Raw genomic sequence first — 21,163 nt, forward strand, 5'->3', positions numbered from 1 at the left:
TGCCTGGGTGGCTCAGTCAGTCGAACCTCTGACTCTTGGTTTTGGCTCACGTGACAAGCTTAGGATCCTGGGATCGAGCGCCCACCCCCCCCACCCCACCCCCACCCCGCCATGATCCTGGGTTCTGTGCTCAGCAGGGAGTCTCCTTCTCTGCCTCCCTCTCCCTCTCCCTCTGCTCCTCCCTCTGCTTGTACTCTCTAAAATAAAGTTTAAAAAAAAATTTATAATTGAATATGTGTGTGTGTGTGTGTGTGTGTGTGTGTATTCAGTTGACTTTGTTATAAGCTTTATCTTTTTTTGCCCCAACATAATGAGTAGCAAGAACTCAATGGGTGGAGAAACCAAGAGCAAGATGAAAATTCCAGGAAAGAAATCTTTGATTTTTATCTCAAAATATTTTCTCTCCACATAAAACTGTGCTGTACTTTACCTGTTTACGTGTGGGGATTTCCCTTTGTGAATTTTTGAGAACAGGGATCATGTCTTAGTTATTCTAGAAGCCCGAGAGCTGAATTGTCCAACTGGTAGCCATTGGCCACATGTGGCTTTTGAGCACTTAAAACGTGGTTAATCTGAACTGAGATGTACTGTAAATGCAAAATATACACTGATTCTAAAGACCACTACCCAAGGAAAGAATGTAAAATATGTCCTTAATAATTTTTTATATTGATTACAAGTTGAAATGGTAACATATTGGATAACACAGATTAAATAAAAACTACTAAATTAATTTTACCTGTTCCTTTTTACTTTTTTATGTGGCTACTAGAAAATTTAAAATTACATATATGCTTACATTGAACTTTTGTTGTGCAGTGCTGCTCTTGAGCCTGCAACAATATTTGGTTAAATCCAAAGTAAATGTAAAGAAAAAAATAAGGAGAAAGGGAAATAAAAAGGAAAGTAGGTATATAAATGTAAGCTGTTATTAGGCTGATGATATCGATGATAATTTGTCTCAGTAGGACAACTTTAGGTGTCTTTGCTACAGACAGGGACTTGAGACCAGGAGGTGGTGATTATTTAGAGGACTAGAGAGAGATTACATAGTAGTACCCACGTAGGCAATACGATTCATCAGATCCTAATAATCTTTTAACTTTTTTTTCTTTTCTCAGACCCAAAATATGGAGTGGGTATATACTTCACCAAGAGCCTGAAAAACCTAGCATACCGGGTCAAGGAAACATCAGCCACAGACGAACTGATATACGTATTTGAAGCTGAAGTACTCACGGGCTCCTTCTGTCAGGGTCATCAGTTACAGATCACTCCCCCACCATTGAGTCCTGGAGACACAGACTGCCATGACAGTGTGGTTGACAATGTCTCCAGCCCTGAAACCTTTGTTATCTTTAGTAACACTCAGGCTATGCCCCAGTATTTGTGGACTTGCAGCCAGGATCGTGTACAGCCACGGGATTACTCATCAAGACCAAGGGTGCTGTCTTCACAGCAGCCTAGAGCAAGATTCTCAAGGGGTAGCTCTGTTGACTAAATTCCACATCATTTTAACAAGTGCCATGTGCTTGCTTTGGAGGAACTCTCCAGATAATGACCAGTAGTGAGTCAGAGAGTGGTTTGAATAGGTCAGATGGGTTTTCTGTATGGACCAATTGGGTTATTGAAGGGACCCAGCACAAACTAGCATCTTGGCTCTTTCATCTTTGTCTTTACCTCTTGGGATTGGGGTGGGTAGATCCCAACCCAAACACTCTCAGGTCTGTTCCCTCTCCTTCAAATTGTCCTTTCATCTGTTTTACTATAGGTAACAACAAAAATGTTTTACATGTGATGAAGGGGAATTTCTAGTATATAATCCAAGCCTTTTTAAATGATAGTGTAACACGTGGGTGATTTTAGATTTTCCAGAAAATCTTATATAGCATTTTAGATATTAAAATACACAACCTTTGTCTGAGTAACTGGCTTTGAAAAGTTCTGTGTAAAATGACATTATTCAAAGTGGAAGGACAGCAAAAGGCTGATATTCTACTGATACCCTATTTGGATTCGACCATATCAGGCAATACCACTCAAGCATCATGAGGCCAAATTATTTATTTTTCAAGATATATTTACAGATGAGAGAGAGAGAGCGAGCGTATGAGTGTAAGGGGGCGGGCAGAGGGAAAAAATCTCAAGTAGATTCCTTGCTGAGTACGGAGCCTGATGTGGGGTTCAGTCCCAGGACCTGGAGATCAAGACCTGAGCTGAAATCAAGTTGGATGCTCAACCAACTGAGCCACCCAGATGTCCCTAGGCCAACTTATTAATTCATCAAATATTTCTTGATCACTAGATGAGTTTCAGTCATTTTCTGGGTGCTGGGGATATGATGCAGGACAAGACAAAAGTCTTCAGAAAGCTTTCAGCCTGAATAATCAAAAAGACAGCTATGTAATTGAGTATAACAAAAGAGAAAGTACAGATTCTTTGGAAAAATTTAAGAGGGAAGGGATAAATTAATCAAGGGATGGGAGGAAGAAGAGAAAGTGAAACTCTAGCTGAGACCTGAAGTATTTATAAGAGTTATGTGAATGAGGGATGCAGAGAATAGTACTTATAAAGGCTGAATCCTCTGTGACTTTGCCCAAATTTTACATCAAAATTCTACAATATAGAGGCCAGCAGATCTCACCAGGTATCTCTTGCCTATTCTGAAACCCATATTTCTCTATATTTCCCAAATTTCCTGACCCTCTTCTCTTTGCACAGAATATTTCTTCTGCCTCATCTTACTGTAACCAGTGTTCTGCCTCCTTTTTTTTTTTTTTTAAATCCCCTTCACCTATTTCCCCACCCCACTTACCTCCCCTCTGGTAACCATGTTTATTCTCTATAGTGTTATAGTCTGTTTCTTGGTTTCTATCGGTTTTCTGTTTTGTTTTGTTTCTTAAACTCCACATGTAAGTGAAATCATATGGTATTTGTCTTTCTCCTACTGACTTTCACTTAGCATTATACTCTCTAGCTCCATTCATGTTGTTGCAAATGGCAAGATTTCATTATTTTGGGGGGCTGAGTAATATTCCATTGTGTATATATATATACACCACATCTTCTTTATCCTTTCATCTATATCAATGGACACCTGGGCTGCTTCCATAATTTGACTATTATAAATAATGCTGCAATGAACATAGGGGTGCATATATCTTTTCAAATTAGTGTTTTTGTATTCTTTGGCAGTAGTGGAATTACTGGATCATTTGACAATTATATATTTAATCTTTTGAGGAACCTTCATACTTTGTTTTCCATACTGTTTTCCACAGTGACTGTACCAATTTGCGTTGCATGAGGGTACATTTTCTCCACGTCCTTGCCAACAGTTGTTGTTTCTTGTGTTTTTGAAAAAATTTTTTTTAAAGTTTTTACTTAAATTCCAGTTAGTTAACATACCATATAATATGACTTTCAGGTGTACAAATTGTTTCTTGTGTTTTTTACTTTAGCCACTCTGACAGGTGCGAGTGATAGCTGATTGTGATTTTGATTTGCATTTCCCAGAGAAGTGATGTTGAACATCTTTTCATGTATCTGTTGGTCATCTGTATGTCTTCTTTGGAAAACGTCCAAAGAAGTTTCTGACTTCTTTGAAGTTTCATGACTTCTCATTTTAAAATTGGATTATTTGCTTTATTGAATGTTAAGTCGTATATTATGCAACTTTATATATTTTAGATCCTGAGTTGTTATCAGATATGTCATTTGCAAATATCTTCTCCTATTCTGTAGGTTGCCTTCTAGTTTTGTTGATTGTTACCTTTGCCGTGCAGAAGCTTTTCATTTTGTTTCTCTCCCACACCATGTCCCTGCACTTCATACTTTCCTCAATGTGGCCTCTTCTCTCCCTCTAGTTGTGCAGTTTGTTCTGTCAGTACTCAGGTCATTTTTACAGGTATTCCAAATGATTTGATAGTTATCTGGTTGTGCTCTAGGAACAAGAAGAGCATAGGGTCCTCCTACTATGCCACCATCTTAGCTGCTCAGAAGCATCTAATGTTGATGTAGTCTCAATAGGTTATTTTTGCCTTCATTTCCCTTACCTGAGGAAACATATCTAGAAAAATGTCAGAGAAATTACAGCCTGTGCTTTCTTCTAGGATTTTTAAGGTTTCAGGTCTCACATTTAGGTCTTTAATCCATTTTGAGTTTATTTTTGTGTATGCTAGAAGAAAGCAGTCCAGTTTTATTCGTTTGCATTTTGCTGTCTAGTATTTCCCATCACCATTTGTTGAAGAGACTTTTCCCCATTGTATATTTTTGGCTCCTTTATGGAAGATTAATTGACCTTATAATTGTGGGTTTATTTCTGGTTTATTATCTCTCTACTCTCTTCCATTGATCTATGTGTCTATTCTTGTGCCAGTACTATATTGGTTTGATTACTATAGCTTCGTAGTATATCTTGAAATCTGGGATTGTGATACTTCCAGTTTTGCTCTTTTTTTTTTCAAGATTGCTTTGGCTACTCAGGGTCTTTTGTTGTTCCATACAAATTTTAGGGCTATTTGTTCCAGTTCTGTGAAAAATGCTGTTGGTAGTTTGATAGAGATTGCATTAGATGTGTAGGTTGCTTTGGATAGTATGAACATTTTAACAATATTTGTTCTTCCAATCCATGAGCATGGAATATCTTTCCATTTGTTTGTGTCATCTTCAGTTTCTTTCATCAGTGTTTTATAGTTTTCAGAATGGAGGTTTTTTCACCTCCAAGGTTTAATTTATTCCTAGGTATTTTGCTTTTTTTTTTTTTTAAGATTTTATTTACCTATTTGACAGAAAGAGTAGGCAGGCAGAAGGAGAGGGGGAAGCAGGCCCCCACTGAGCAGAGAACCCGATCCCAAGACCCCAAGACCATGACCCGAGCCAAAGGCAGAGGCTCAATCCACTGAGCCACCCAGGTGCCCCAGTGTTTTACTCTTTTTGATGCAAGTGCAAATGGGATTGTTCTCTTGATTTCTCTTTCTGATACTTCATTATTAGTGTATAGAAATTCAGTGAATTTCTGTGTATTTAGTTTGTATCCTGCAACCTTACTGAATTCACTTATCAGTTCTAATAGTTTTTTAGTGGAGTCTTTAGGGTTTTCTATAAATAGTATCATATCATCTGTGAATAGTTGAAGTTTTACTTCTTCCTTACCAATTTGGATAACTTTTATTTCTTTTTCTTATTTGATTTCTGTGGCAGCATTCTTCCTCTTGAAAAAAGCGTGCTTCCTGTCTTATACGATACTGTCTTTGGATATGAACAAGAGAGGCCCTGACCTGAACCTCTAGTTTGAGAGGACCCCACTCTGGCCTTCCTCCAGGTTTTCTCATCTTTACAAAGTGAGTAGTCTATAGGGTCAAGAGAATATATCCATTTGAAGCCTGCATACTTCCCTTCTAAACCACCTACTAGGGAGCTGGAACCCCCCAATCTCCTGCCTAAACAGCTCCAAGTCTGTTTCCACGGCCTAAATTGAGTCTCTTTCTTGGGTCTGTCCTCTTGAGGTGGATTATCCCACAGTCTGCATCAAGAATGGCCAAAGGGTGACTGTTTGCAGGGATGGAGCTTAGACATGACGGCTGAGTTGGTCACATGTCTGTGTGTGAGTTTGTGACATAAAGCTAACATAGTGTTTAAATTATCTATAAACTTAAAGCTTGTATTAAGAAAAAATAAAGGCAGAAATTATTAACTAAGCACCCAACTTAAGAAAGTCAGAGTAAACTTGAAAGGTTAAAAACAGAAAATAATGAAATAGACACAAAAACATACAACAGAGAGAAATAAAAAAGTCAATAGCTGTCTCTTTGTAAAGATTCTTAAAAATAGACAAATCTTTGGTAAGACTGATAAAGAAAAAACAAAGGTCAAATAAAGAATTTGAGGAATAAAAAAGGATGTAACTAAAATACATTAGAGATCTAAAGGTAATAAGATAATAGATAATACTAGAAACAATTTCATGCTAATAAGTTGAAAACTTAGAAAAAATAGAGATTTTGTTAAAAAAATACAAACTGCCACAGTTGACTGAGGAACTAGAAATCCTGAATTTTCTAATGTCTATTAAATAAGTTGAATTAGGGCACCTGGGTAGCTCAGTGGGTTAAGCCTCTGTCTTCAGCTCAGGTCATGATCTCAGGGTCCTGGGATCGAGTTCCGCACTGGGCTCTCTGCTCAGCAGGGAGCCTGCTTCCCCCTCTCTCTCTGCCTGCCTCTCTGCTTATTTGTGACACACAGTCTCTCTGTGTGTCAAATAAATAAATAAAATCTTTAAAAAAATAACTTGAATTAGCAATTAAAGTTTTACCTACCAAGTAAACAAGTAACAACAGGCTAAGATGATTTTGCTAGTGACTTCTACCAAATCTTCAAAGAAAAGATAATTCCAATTTCATATAAAATCTTAAATCTTCATGGAAAATTTTAATAAATAAGAGAGAACATTCCCCAGTGAATTTTTCAAGGCTAGTTTAAACTTGATAGCAAAAACAGTCAGCCAGTATCTATAAGAAAAACACAGACTGATTCATTTATGTAAATAGATGTACAAGGCCAAAATCTCAAGCCATTAATAAATATAATTCAGTTCTGTATAAATAAGTAAATCATGGTCGAGTTGGGTTTATTTCAGAAATGCAATGATTATTTAAGAACATCTACTAGTGTAACTCACCATATAAGTGTATTAAAGAGTATGCTCTCTTCAATATACAGAGAAAAGTCACTTAATAAGCAATTCATAAAAGGATATTGAAAACCCAGAGCAAGCATCATATTTCATGGTAAAACATTAGAATGATTCCCTACAAAATCAGGAGTGAGACAATGGCTGTTTTCTATCACCAGTAACCTTCCGCAATGAGTTAGGACACATGTTCGACACAGTAAAGAAGAACAAGTGAAAAACATAACTAGTGGTGGTAAAATAAAAATGTCATTAATCACAGGAAATATGATTGTCTATAGAAAATCCAAGGAAATCTGGAGACAAATTATTAGGATGAATAAGAGCATTCTGTAAGGTTATGAATAGAAGTTATAAATGAGGCAATTTCATTCTTATACATGAGAATAAAGATAATGACTTTTTTTTAATAAAGATTTTATTTCTTTATTTGACAGACATAGATCACAAGTAGGCAGAGAGGCAGGCAGAGAGAGAGAGGGGAGGAAGCAGGCTCCTCGCTGAGCAGAGAGCCCGATGCGGGGCTCGATCCCAGGACCCAGGGATCATGACCTGAGCCGAAGGCAGAGGCTTTAACCAACTGAGCCACCCAGGCGCCCCAAAGATAATGACTTTTTTACCATTACAATAGCAATATCAAAAAAATAGAGGGACTAGAAATAAGTTTAACAAAAGATGTATAAAACTTCCATTAAAAAATCACAAAATGTTATTCAAAGGTATTAAAGAAGACCTAAATAAAAGGAGAGCTATACTATATTGTCATCAAAAAGAAGACTCAATATAATAAAGATCTCTATTCTCCAAAAATAAATCTTCTCAATACACTTTCAATCAAAACCATAACATTTTCTTCATAGAAATTGATGGAGCAATTTTAAAATTTATCTTAAATCTAAAGGCTCAAGAAGAGCCAAGGTAATTTTAAAGAAGAAAAACAAAGTAGAGGTCATTTGACTATAACATACCATGACTTGTATGCATCTATAGTAATTATGATGTGTTATTGGTGCAGGAATAGGCAAACAGACCAACTGGCTAGAATAGAAAGCTCCAAAACAGACCTATGTCCATGTAGAAACTTGAGAATACTTGGATATATATACACATACATATATATCTCAAATATATCTCTCTCTGTCTAATAGATATTAGTTTAATACATATAAAATACATATAAATTTATAAATATATTTATTTGAGAAGTATATCTCTCAAGTTTATATATTATAAAAATTATATACTATAGATATATACTATTATATACTATTAAAATTATATATTCTATAATATTTATGACATAACTTTTCACATTGCAGGTTTGATGGTGTCAATATTTTTATGGTACATTTATAAAATTTTGCAGCAGATATTTCCAATTAGAAGCTAAGTGCCATTTAAAAGTCAGAACTCAGCCTGAGTGACTCAGTCAGTTAAGCGTCTGCCTTTGGCTCAGATCATGATCCCAGGGTCCTGGGATAGAGTTCTGAATCAGGCTCCTTGCTCAGCCGGGATGCTGCTGCTTCTTTTGCCTGACACTCCCCTTGCTTGTGCTCTCACTCTCTCTGACAAACAAATAAAAAAAATCTTCAAAAGTCAGAATTCACATGATACAGAATACAGTTGATTTCTTATTCAAGTTTTCCATATCAAGTCAAAACTGGCTATTTGATGCTTACATTTTTGCTCACTAGTTCTTCTTACTTTCTGAGTATCATGTGACTACATACATACTTTTCTCAGTATAGAGCTCTGAGAATGTGTAGATATATGAATGACAGAGGTAAAAACTATGGATTTCTGGGAAAACAATGGACCAATCTAAATAAATGGTCTTAGACAACTGGTTAAGGACATGGAAAACCATAAATTTGGATCTTGTTCTAGGTCTAGACAGGACCTAAGATGGGGATTCTTGTTCAAGTGACTTATTGGGGGACTGCTTTCGGAAATAGGGGGTTAAAGGCAGCAAAGGGCAGGGGGAAAGCTAGCAGAAGTATGGTTTCAGCTGAAGATGAGCTTCAGTATAATTCCGAGGGAAATCACTAGGGCACAAACTGCACCGTTAAACTAAGTTGAACACTGTCACAGCAGTTGGTCTTTTGAAGTGATGTCAGTTATTGGCCTCCCTCTGTCCTTGGGGGCTAGGAGTAGGAGCTTTCTAGCAAGCTGGCGCCTGTGAGGCCTATACTTCTTCAGAAAAGGGGGCAGATGAAAGTTACCTGCCAGCACTCATATCAGGTTGGGGAATGGGGATACCAGCTAGATGAAGTGAATTCGTTTGACTTCAATACAGGTAGGGAAGAGTGACAAGTTTTCTGATTTACCTGTCTTTCCAGGTTTTGGTTCCAAAAATTCCCACATCCTGGGAAACCCTTGCAGGACACACAAAGAATCCTCATCTATGATGGGTGTGGAAGATTGGGGGGAAAGTACAAAACCCATCCATATGACAGCCCAAAAAATAGGGCCTGAAAGCAACCACCCTGCTTTGAGTGTCAAATAGATAAAGCATTGATTCTCTGACGTCTGTAGTTACTGCCGGTGTTTTTTCCCCCTCGCCATTGATACTGATAACCATGGTTTGCAGTTTATGATAATTGTCATCCACTGTTAAATCATTCTGAGGGATCTGAGTTAAGGGTGCAGTTTAAGTGCACTGTAATCAGAAGCATCAGCAGTCTATCTTTGGCTTTGCCTGTGGGTTAACTGCTGTGCTTCATACAAGTTGAATTTTTTTTAACATTGTTAATGTAGTGACCATGTTTTATGAGAGTGGCGACTGTGAAGATGAGAATGGTTATAGCAGCAGCAGCATGACCCAGACATCACTGCAAAAGAAAGCTAAATAACTCTGTAATGTTGATGACCAGTGGAAGACAGTATAACTGGATTAGGGAGGGAACGGACAGAAATAGGGCATACTGTAAACTACGCGGAGAAGAATTTCAGATTGGCTCTTGTGGAGAAGAGGATGTGAAAGCGCATATGGAGACCACATCTTCCAAATCTGGGATAAGAGAGACAAGGACTCCAGAATCAGTCAAAAGTTTTTAGCTTCTCAAAGACACCAATGCTCAGCTGTAAATAGCAGCTGCTGAATCAGCTTGGGGTGTCCCATGAACCAGTGCGCATGCCTGTATGGTAACTTTGACTGCTCTATGGAACTGAATAAGGTTACATTTCCTGATTCAAAACAAAATAAAACTTCCCTCTAGCTCCTAAGGCAATTTGACCTGAAAAATGGGAGTTTCAAATTGGCTTCCTAATGTTGATTAAGATTTTAAATGAAACCATATGCACACAAAACAAAGGGTGTTCTATTTTGTCCAAAGACAAAGTAGACTTGGCTCATTTATCTGTTTTCAGTGCAAATGTTAATTTTGACAAATTCTATTCAGTCTCTAAACTTCCAAAGAAAACGAAACAATCTCATCTGCATAACACCTTATACACTACACTACCAAAAAAAAAAAAAGAAAGAAAGAAAGAAAAAAGGTGTGGTTTTCTTACCTGGGATATGGAGGTTTCCATAATGGAAGTAGTTGGTCATTTCAGTTTCCTCAAAATGTGCAGAAGCATTTAATTAAAATTTGACTTTATAGAAATGGAAGGAGATAGCTACCTGAAACATGGGCCTACAAGATGATTGTCAATGGGGGGTGCCTGGCTGACTTGGTCGGTAGAGCACATGACTTTAATCTCAGGGTTGTGAGTTCAAGCCCCAAGGTGGGTATAGAGATTACTTAAAAAAATAAGTCAGTAAATAAATAAAACCACATTTTATACATGCATACATATATATGTGCATATATATGTGTATATATATATACACACACATATACAAATACATATATATATAATATATGTATATATAAAAGATGACTATCATTGTTGCTAGCCATAGAAAACACGTTAAAATCATGGCCTGCCATAAAATCATATTTTCAAAGTATGAAACAAGAAGAATGTCCTGCTTCAGTTTGGAAATATGTTGAGGATGAGAATGGAGAGGACTACAGTGAAACAGAAATAAACATGCTGGTTCTTTAAAACTGTCTGACAATCCTTGAAGAGGGCACGAGGAATCTAGCAAAAGATGAACCAACTGCACCTGAGTTATTCAGTGTTATGTTAGATTGAGTCAAAACTCCAACAGATAAAAAGAAAAAGATGAATTTTGGGGGAAATAAATTATTTCAGAACTTTTTAAGAAGTCCCTAAAGAGGGGCACCTGAATGGCACAGTTGATTAAGCACCCAACTCTTTCTTTCCTCTCAGGTCATGATCTCAGGGTCCTGAGATGGAGCCCTGTGTCTGGCTCTGTGCCCCGTTGGGAGGAGTCAGCTTGGACTCTCTCTCCCTTCTCCTCTGCTCGTCCTCCTTGCTTGCACACACACACTCTCTTTCTCTTTAAAATAAACAAGTAAATCTTAGGGAAAAAAAGAAGTCCCTAAAAAAAGGCAACCAAGTTTAGCAGAACATTTGGGAATGTCTTTACTGAAACTCTAAACTTACTTGGAAGCTAACTTCAATTTCACAAGTTTAAATTACTTTTGTGTTTTAAAATCACTTTCCCTGGGAAAGAGAGGTTTAACTTATGATGACATAAAATGTGCTTCAGAATGTTTTTAGAACAGTGAGCATTTTGGATAGGGATAACTTACATGGTTAATTTAGAGAAGCAAAGAACCTCACTGACAAACATCTGGCTTACCAAAGCAAGTCTGTAGATACGAAGTAGGTAGACACTTTAGGGAGCTGGAAACAAAACACTACAATTTAGAAATGTGCTGTGCTAATAAATAAAATCCTAGGTATTCTGTGTTCAAACGCTTTCATTGAGAGAATATGTATTCACTTTAACTATTATGTAAAAAAAGATTCCTAAAGGTTCCAGGCAGTTCAGAGAAGTATTAATTGAAAAGGAAATAAAGAATAAAAAACTCCCATTGTATCCTAGAACAGAAAAAAATGTTATTTTTTATTTAATATAGGTAATATCTGTTTAATTAGTTCTATTGTATTTACATTCTCCTTTAAAAAATTCTTACATTTATGTACCTTAAAAATATAGAATAATATAGCCCACAAAATTTAAATATGCAAAAAAGAGTTCATACAGTTAAAATAAATTGCTGTATCAGAGGACAGAAAAGAACATAAAGATATCATGTTATAAAAATATTGAGGTGCCTGGGTCGCTCAGTTGGTTAAGTGTCTGCCTTCAGGCACAGATCAATCCCTGTGTCAGGCTCCCTGCTCAGTGGAGTCTGCTTCTCTCTCTCCCTCTGCCCCCTGCCCTAACTTGTGCTGTGCATGTGCTCTCTCTCTCTCTCAAATGAATACACAAAATCTTAAAAAAAAAAAAAAAGTAAGAAAAATTTTAAATGCCCAACTCTTGATTTCAGCTCAGATAATGATCTCAAGATTGTGAGATCAAGCCTCATGTCCTGTTCTGCACTGGGCACCGAGCCTGGTTAAGATTCTCTCTTGCTCCCTTTGCCTCTCCCCCTCTTTCAAAAATTGTTTTAATTTTCTCACATATGTTATTTGCTTAACTATATTTAGTCTTCCTGTTATTACTAGTTGCCACTTTCACCTAGTCCTATTGTTATTTTAAGTAAAAGCATTAATGCTCAGAAAAGAAATACAACAGCATATATAAATTCAAGTAAATACATGTTTTTATATTAAAGTAATAACATATATGTATAATTATACTATTATTTATTTTTACATCTATCAGATTGACAAAGAATTTTTAAAAAGCCAGACATTTCCAACTGTTAGCAAGATGTTTAGAGAAGAGAATCTTAATATATTGCTTGTGCGGTATAAATTGATAAAACCACCTTGTGAAATCATCTAGCAGTATTTAGTATATTAGTTTTCTATTATTGTGTAACAAATTACCGGAAACCTAGTGCTTAAAACATATTATCTCACAGTTTCTGTGTCCTAGGAGTCTAGGCACAGCTTGACTATTTCATCAGCTCAGGGTCTCACAAAGCTGCAATCAAGGTATAAGTCAGGCTGTCTTCTCATCTGGAGGCTTGCCTGGGGAAGAGTAACTTCAAACTCTCTAAGGTTGTCAACAGAATTCATTTCCTCCTGGTTGTAGAACTGAGGATCCTGGCTTCTTACTGGCTGTCAGCTGGAGGCACTCAGGTCCTAGAAGCCGTCAGTAGTTCCCTGCCATGTGACCATCTTCTTAGGCAGCTCACAGCATAACAGCTCACTTCTTCAAGCCCAGTAGGAGCATGTTTAGTCCCAGTCTGCTAAGATGAAATATAATCATGGGACTGACATCCGATTATCTTTGCCATATTTTATTGGTTGGGATTAAGTCAAAGGTCCCACTTACACTTGTGGGGTAGGGATTAATACCACAACACTAGGGGATAAAGATCATGCGGACCATCTTAGAATTCTGCCTACCACAGCTAGTGAAATTAAAGATCCCAGGATCTAGCAGTTTCTTTATACACCCAAAGATGTGTACAAAAATGTTCATAGCAGTATTGTTTGTAATAGCAAAATTATTCTTCTACAATTTTAAAATTTCTCAAACTACAAAAAGATAAAGTCAGAGAAATATTCACTAATAAAATATGTTCTGTGGTATGATAACATTTTTGTAGAAGTAACATATACATAAGAATTTTGCTTCATCAGTGGCCTACTGTTGTCGAGCAAATCCTCCTAGCACTGAGAATAACTGGACAAAATATAAAAATACTAAGGCATGGAGGAGCCACCAAGGCAGTGAGAATTTGTGTGTCCCAGATCTGGAAGAAAACAGAAACCATAAGAGGAAAGCCTGACATTTGCCATCACTTTTCCACCTGAGGTGCTTGTTAAGTCTGAAAGCAGTGGCTGAAAAACTGAGTAGAGCTTTTGGCTGTCTCATGGGGCTGAGGAAGCTGGGCCCAGAAAGAGAGGCGGGGCCAAGGAAGAAGGCCCCCAGCGAGGAGTAAGGGTGTACTGGAAAGAAAATAGTTTTCACAAAGACCAAAGCCCAGCTCTGAATAATCTTAATTCTGACTCGAATAAAGTGATCTCTCCACAGTTTAGCTGTGGTCAGGTATACTTGCCACTAAGTTTCTCCCTTAGAACACCTTGCCTTTCCCCAGTCCCCTTGCTCACACTCAATTCTTCCTAAAAAACGTACCATCCACCAATGGAGAATGCTGATGCTGCAGGAAGAGATGCAGGACAAATGAATATTTCATAGCCTAGGATTCAGGTAATGAGTGGTCCTCCCTCCCACACTTGTAAATGAATTAACCTACCAGATTTCTTTCACGTTGCTTCTCTGCCAGTGTTTTATTTTTTTTAAAAAAGATTTTATTTATTTTTTTGAGAGAGAATGAGTGAGAGAGAGCATGAGAGAGGAGAAGGTCAGAGGGAGAAGCAGACTCCCCAGTGAGCTGGGAGCCCGATGTGGGACTCGATCCTGGAAGTCCGGGATCATGACCTGAGCCGAAGGCAGTCGCTCAACCAACTGAGCCACTCAGGCGCCCTGCCAGTGTTTTAAATCAATCTGATAAACCATGTCACATGTGAGACTTTCTATTCTGTGACCTCTGTTTGGTTGGCTTCAGTCCTTCTTCTTTGGAAAGCACAGTTCAAAAAGAATTCCATCAAATTTAACGGTAACAATTATTTGCCCAAAATTTGTTTGCGAGCACTTGGGAATGAAGCAACGATTTATGTTTTATTTAATTTCTTAATTATTTTGATGCTTCTCATACATTATCAGGCAAAAGGGAAGGGAGAGAACAACAACAACAAAATACCCAGAAGCCTCTTCACGCGGGCTGCCTGTGAATGCCTTAGACACGAGGTATTGACTTTTGACACTTTTGCAGTACTCCCTCAGCCTTCATTCATTCCATCCTTCATTCAATAAACGTGTATTAGGTACAAGCTCTGTTAGAGGCTAGTTATAGGCAGGTGAGGCGAGGATCAATTCACCTAGAAAGAGCTGTGAAGACAGATTTGTAGACATAACTTTGCAATTCAACCTAAGTACCGTCCTGTGGTCACTCCACCGCGTTTCTCCAACCTTTGCCATTGACTGTGAATCTCTTCATGGAGACCTTTCCGATCCCCGGCTGTTCACTGGTTCCCCCTAGCCGCCAGGACTTCCAGTGAAAGACCGGTGGAAAACTACAACTCCCGGCAGGCTCTGCAGCAGGGCAGCAGAAGAAAGCGCGCAGGCGTGCGGGCCAGCCCCCGCGCGCAGGCGCACTGCGAACGCCCGCTGAGCTGGGTCTCACTGCTGGGTGCGCGGCGGCGGAGAGCGAGGCCTGGTGAGCACCGGCGCCGGCCGGCTGTTGGAGCTTGTGCGCGGGAGAGGTACGGCGGGCCGACAAACGAGCGAGCGCCTCATCCCAGCATCGGCACCGGGATCGGTTGCCTTGAGCCTGGTGAGTGCGGGGCCCCGTGGCTCCGGCCCCTCCCCCTCCCCCTGGCGGATCCGGCAGTCCTCGGCGGGACCCGGGAGAGGCCCCGGGGCGAGGGCGGGCGCCGGTCGGCCTCGAGCTCGGGTCCCAGGGCCTGGGCGCTCGCGGCTCGTCCGTGCGTCACGGGCCCGGCTGTCCTAACGGCCGCGCGGCCGGCGGAGGGGAGGGTGGGGGTGGGGAGCGCTGGTGTGATTGCCATCGGGAACGCCGGTCGAGGCGAGGCGGGGCGGGGCGGCGGCGGGGCTGGAAGCGGCGCCGGGGACTGCGGGGCGCCGAGGCAGCGGGGCGGAGAGGAGGCGAGCGCTGAGTCTGCGCCGCGGCCGGGCGTGAGCGGACGGGGGGCGGGGGTGGGCAGCGCACAGTGCTGGGACTAAGGCAGGAGGGAGCGGGGGGCGCGGGTAGAAATCCTGATCGAGGCTGGAAGGGACGGTCTCGGGAATTCACAAGTTAGAGCCCGAGCCGGAGCCGGTGGTTGGGAGGGAGAGGGGCGGGGGTGGAGAGGGACGACTGCAGTTTACAGATGTCATAACAACATGGGCCTGAAGCGGCTGACCGGGGTGTGGTAATTATAGGAATGACTGAACTTCGTCTGCTCAGAGCGTAAGAGGTGATGCGAGGGAAACAGCAAAGTATGAGATGAAGCGCAAAATGGGAGGAGAAAACCCAAGGATGACTGGAGTCAGGGAAGTCGTTTGGAAGGAAAGTATTTAATGTGCCACTTTTCAGGGAAAGATTTCAGAATCGTGGGTTTTTTAAGTTTTAAATTCGGAATAAACAATTTTGAAGTTATTTTTCTAGAACATGCTAATAAATACTATTCTTAACTTTCCCCGTCCCCTCTTTCTTTAAGAAACAGTTCCTTCAAAACCCCTATTTCTCATCAGTAGATGAGTAAGTGATTTTCCCCTCTCTTGTTGCTTCAAGGCTCTTTCTTGACATTAACTTGTTCTTGTGTTTGTAATATTTTGAAACGGGTCCAGGAGTTATTTCCCCTTAAAAATTGAGGAGATGAAATTTTAACTTTTTTAAATTTTAACTTTTCAAAGGAAAGTGATAATGAAGTCCGTTGTAGTTTTACTGAAATCATTTATTCTTGGAGGGCACTGTGTATACCTGATTGTAAGATGGAGGACTTGAGAGAAAGGAATGAACATTTGCCCTCCTTTCCAGATACTGTGCTGAATCCCTTAGGTATAGTAAAACATCTAATCCTCATGGTAACTTTGAAGTAGATGTTAATTTTTTTGATTCTACCGATAAAACTATGAAGGCCAGAAAAGTAACTTACGTAAGGTTATGTAGCTCTTGTTGGAACCAGCCTTAGAACCGAAGATTACTGCCATTTTAAGAATTATTCCTTAAAAAAAAAAAAAAAATTTCTCCTCTTCTTTCATGTTTCATTCTGTTTTTTGTTAATGTTCATTCATTGAATACTTACTGAGTGTGTGCTGAGACTAGGGACACAGACATGGTCAAAACACTTTACTGTGTCATGGAAATGATAATCTAATGTAAAGAATATATATATTAACTGCATGGCATTCTATCAGTCTTTGTAATTGAGCAGAAACTGTAATTTACTCTAGTAAACAGCAAAGGAAGTTCAAATGGAATCAGACATGAGCCTTGAGGAATTTACAGTCTAGTAGAGAAACAAAACATATAAAAACATAGAATAAACTAAATGACAGAAGTAAAAAGCTCACCTGAAGTCAGTATACTTGCATTTTGTTACTTAGGTCCTCTTCATAGACCTGTGATTTGATATTACGGGCATTGGCTTTTATCTAGAATTGGTATATAATAAAGGACAACAAAAAAAATCTTCACTGCCATCCAAGACACTTTCTCATTTATTTATTGGTCTTCATAAAGTAGATAAGTTAGAGACAAATTCTTTTTGAGACAAATTGATACACTTTTTTATTTTAAACAAGTGACTGCTTTTATTAGGTCATTTGTGTTTTGTAAGCCCCCTCCTCTTGCTCTTTACACTTTGGCTGTCAGGAGGTTCAGAGCTGTGTCCAATTTTTATAATTTTCTCTCTTTTCTCTTCTCTTTTCTAAGATTTTATTTATTTGACAGAGAGAGAGAGCCCAGTGTAGGGCTCCATGTGGGGCTTGGTCCCAGGACCCTGGGATCATGATCTGAACCCACGGCAGATGCTTAATGACTGAGCCACCCAGGCGCCCCTGTTTTTATAATTTTCTTTAGCCTCAACTGTTACAAACTATACCAGATAGTTTGGAATTTCTGTCAGTTGTTTCCTGGACTATTTTCTTTGTTCTCTGTTGCTCTCAATTTAGTTTCTACCTTTTCCCCTTCATTTGAGATTAAGGATTATACCTTGTTTTTAGCTCCAGTTGTTTTAGCATAGTGTTTGTTAAATTAATGATTGTCATGATGATTTATGATGTTTGTGTTAGGTCTGTCAGATTGTTTTTAGAAATATGTGAGAATACTTTGTATAAAATCAGTTTTAAGACTTTGGGTCATGCAAGTAAAAGTGACTGACCTAGTGATCAAGGTAATTCCCTATTACTCAAAGTCTTTGTTATAAGATTGCTGTACTGGGGCACCTGGGTGGCTCAGTGGGTTAAAGCCTCTGCCTCCAGCTCGGGTCATGATCCCAGAGTTCTGGGATCGAGCCCCACATCAGGCTCTCTGCTCAGCGGGGAGCCTGCTTCCTCCTCTCTCTCTGCCTGCCTCTCTGCCTACTTGCGATCTCTGTCTGTCAAATAAATAAATAAAATCTTAAAAAAAAAAAAGATTGCTGTACTTTGCAAGTATTATGAATTCAGCCATAATAATGGAAGAAAACGTTGGAAATGGTAAACAATTCAATTAGCTGATTGGGGCTGATTTCATTCAGTTCTTGCTGCAGTAAGCAGAAGGTGGCCCCTGGCCAATGGGGGGCCTGCATTAGACAATTTTGAGGCCCTGCAGTGGAAGAGCAGGGATGAAGACTGATGGAACCTACTGTTCTGTTTTTTTTTGTTTTTGTTTTTGTTTAAGATGTTGCAACTCCACAAAAGACAGTGAAGTGATAAAATGTTTCTGACCTAGTGTAGTAGATTAATTAGGACAGTTCTTGAAAGCAGGCAGTAATCCAGAATGTGGATAATAGGGATAATCTTCTTCACATAACAAGAATAATGCTGCCCTTCATATACAAAGATAAGTCTGCTTACTCATCGTGATTGATTTTCCAGCATGAGGAGGGATATGTGCTGAGTTGTCCATGAGTCTCTGTATTCTGACCAACAAGGCAGCTTGGGGCCAGAATGGGGGCTTGTAGCTAGGGAACAGAAAGACAAGCATGAGGGACTAACATCTGTTGATGGATCAGGCATTACATTAAGTATTTTCACTTAATTATCCTTGCAAAACCACTTTGAGGAGGTAGTTTCATGTACAGGGTGGTTAGGTAACTTGCCCTATTTCACATAGTATGTGATGGAGCTGGAATTCAGACAGGGCTATTTGTACTATGTTCACATCAACCATTGAAGCTTGACTTTTGTCTTAGTTTGCAGTTCACTATCCAGAGCAGAACAAACTAGGTGTAGTTCTTTTAGCATCATGAAATGATAGTGTGAAGATCTAATTTGCTAACAGGGGAAGAAAGACTGTTCAAGTCCTTGCTATATTGCCATTTAAAAAAATACAGTTTTTTAATTAGAATACTGTATGAAAAACAACTCCCTTGTCCCAGCCCCTGCACTTTTAGAGCCTACCGCCCCCCCCCTCTTTTTTTTAAAAAGTAGGCTCCATGCCCAGTGTGGAACTCTATGCAGGGCTTGAACTCATGACCCTGAGATCAAGAGTCAGATGCTTAAATGATTGAGCCACACAGGTGCCCCTACCTTTTTTTTTTTTTTAAGCTGTTTACTTTCATATTAATTAATAATTTGCTTCTGTTTTTTTTCTTGATATAGCAATTTCAGGCGTTATCTGTTGACTTTCCTCTGTACACATTGCCTCTCCCATCCTCCCAATATAATTGACATAGTTCTTTAAGTCAATATTCAAAGTGTTCACAGTATTATAGCCATGTAAATATTCACAGTTGCACCATGTACTTTATTATGATGTCATTTCTTCTGTTAACCAGTTTGTGTTTTTCCAGGAGTTAATACCTTTTTTACCCTCCCTTCGTTTCCTGAGATAGTTGTTCTGGAACTCTCCGTGCTTTTATTGCTGTCTTGACTGGATATTTTCGAGGCCTACTTGCCACCTGTTACCCTGGAACTTCTCTTTACATCACTCTTAAAATTCTCTTTGCCTCTCTCCTATAATGGGTCTCCTATTTCCCTTATTTTCTTAGCCTCCTGAGAAAGGATACCTGGGAAGTAAAAACTTTCTGAATGCATGATTGAAATAAATCTCCATTCTGTCTTACCATTTCATCAATAATTTGGCTGGGTATAAAATTGTAGGCTTAAAAAGTCCTAGCTTGTTTTCTTGCATTCCATTGTTGCTGTTGAAATCAAAACTGTTTTGATTATTTGTTTGTGACCTTGCCATCTTCTAGAAACTTTTCGGATATTTTTAACACCTGAAATTGAATGATAATGTGCCTAGATAGGGGTTTTTGTTTTATTTTGTTTATTTTGTTTAATTTAAGGGAACTCCGTGGAGTTGGAAGCTTATGTCCTTTAGTTCTGGAAAAACATTTTTTATTATTTTTTGGACTTTAGTTAAAAAGGGTTTTAAAGTTAATTATGCTTCTCAGTTCTTGATGTACTATCATGAGACTGTACAGGGTTCTTTAAATTTTCCTTCCATTTCTAAGCCCTACTTCCCCATTGCCCTTTTTAGTAGATATCCACTGCATTGTGATTGATATATTTCCTGATTATATGTGAATCATTGAATCATTGTGAGATATGTTGTGTTTTGTGTCTGTGTGTATGTATTTAGTTTATGTATTGTAGACCTTGTTCTGTTTATTTTTTTTATTCAACATTGTTTTGGAGACCTTTCTGCTCTGTTTTGTGTACATATAGTTGTATATAATATAATTCCATAATATGTATCTACCACATTTTTTTCTGTCCCACCTTGCTGGCATCATAGATACACTGTAGTAAATATACTCTTAGTTGTATATTATTATGGACCCATGTGAAAAGTCCTCTGGGGTATATACCTAGGAGTGGAATTCCTGGGTCATAGAAAGGGAGCACTAGTTTATGTGCTCACTAGAACTACAGGAGGGTGTTGTGTGCCCACATCTTTGTCAGTACTTGGTTTTATTCAACTTTCTAGTATTTGCCAGTCTGACGGATATAAAGTAGGAGTCTCTTTGCTTCAGTTTACCTTCTCTGATTACTAATGAGTTTGAGCACCTCTTGGATTCATTCAGGTTTTCCCTTTTGAAAACTGTCTGTTTTGCCCTTAGTTTCTTTTTCCTTTGGGTTGCTGTCTTTCTTTTTGGTTTGCAGAAGTTCCTTGTGGAGGTTAAATTTGAGTGGTCTCTTGATTTTAGGCTTGGAAAATATCTTCTCTAAGATACTGTCTTTCTGTTAATTTTGTCTGTAGTGTCTTTCATTGAATGGATATTCTAAATTTGATACCTTGTTTCTTTGATAGTATGTTCTTCATCAGTTTTTTTGTTCTCTCTTGGAATTTGTATTATTTGGGTGTTGGAACTCATAGGTTCTTTTATTTTTTTAAAATCTTTTAAAAAGATTTTATTTATTTGACAGGGAGAGAAGGAGTCCGAGCAGGGGGAATGGCAGGGAGAGGGAGAAGCAGACTCCCTACTGAGCAGAGAGCTTGATGGGGACTTGATCCTAGGACCCTGGGATCATGACCTGAGCTGAAGGCAGATGCTTAACTGACTGAGCCACCCATAGGTTGTTCTTTTAATTTTCCTTTTTTCCCCCTCATTCTTTCCATGACTTAGTCTTTTTGTTCTGCTTCCTAAGAAATTTCCTCAGTGTTATGTTCCAACCTTTCTATTGAGTTTTTAATCTATCTATATTTTAAGTTTCTT

The 21,163-nt window shown here is 38.9% G+C and overlaps 2 protein-coding genes across 3 annotated transcripts in view; both read left to right on the plus strand.

The window, feature by feature from the left end:
* Positions 1-9,929, plus strand: part of PARP9 (poly(ADP-ribose) polymerase family member 9) — a 38,736-nt gene extending 28,807 nt beyond the window's left edge. Inside the window, exons 11-13 of one of the 2 annotated variants that reach the window (XM_080804860.1) lie at positions 1,122-1,484; positions 5,203-5,342; positions 9,031-9,929. In XM_080804860.1, the coding sequence (XP_080660986.1) occupies positions 1,122-1,484; positions 5,203-5,291 (452 nt within the window). In that variant the 3' untranslated portion in view covers positions 5,292-5,342; positions 9,031-9,929. Of the gene's footprint in view, positions 1-1,121; positions 2,239-5,202; positions 5,343-9,030 lie in introns of those variants that run through there. The other variant, XM_080804861.1, reaches the window with a different exon arrangement.
* A 5,011-nt stretch (positions 9,930-14,940) lies between these two features.
* KPNA1 (karyopherin subunit alpha 1) overlaps positions 14,941-21,163 on the plus strand; it is a 67,827-nt gene continuing 61,604 nt past the window's right edge. Inside the window, exon 1 of the mRNA XM_080796542.1 lies at positions 14,941-15,126. The gene's annotated coding sequence lies outside the window, so the exon portion shown is untranslated. The remainder of the gene's footprint in view (positions 15,127-21,163) is intronic.

This window comes from Martes martes (assembly GCF_963455335.1).
Source record: "Martes martes genome assembly, chromosome: 1".
NCBI lineage: Eukaryota > Metazoa > Chordata > Mammalia > Carnivora > Mustelidae > Martes > Martes martes.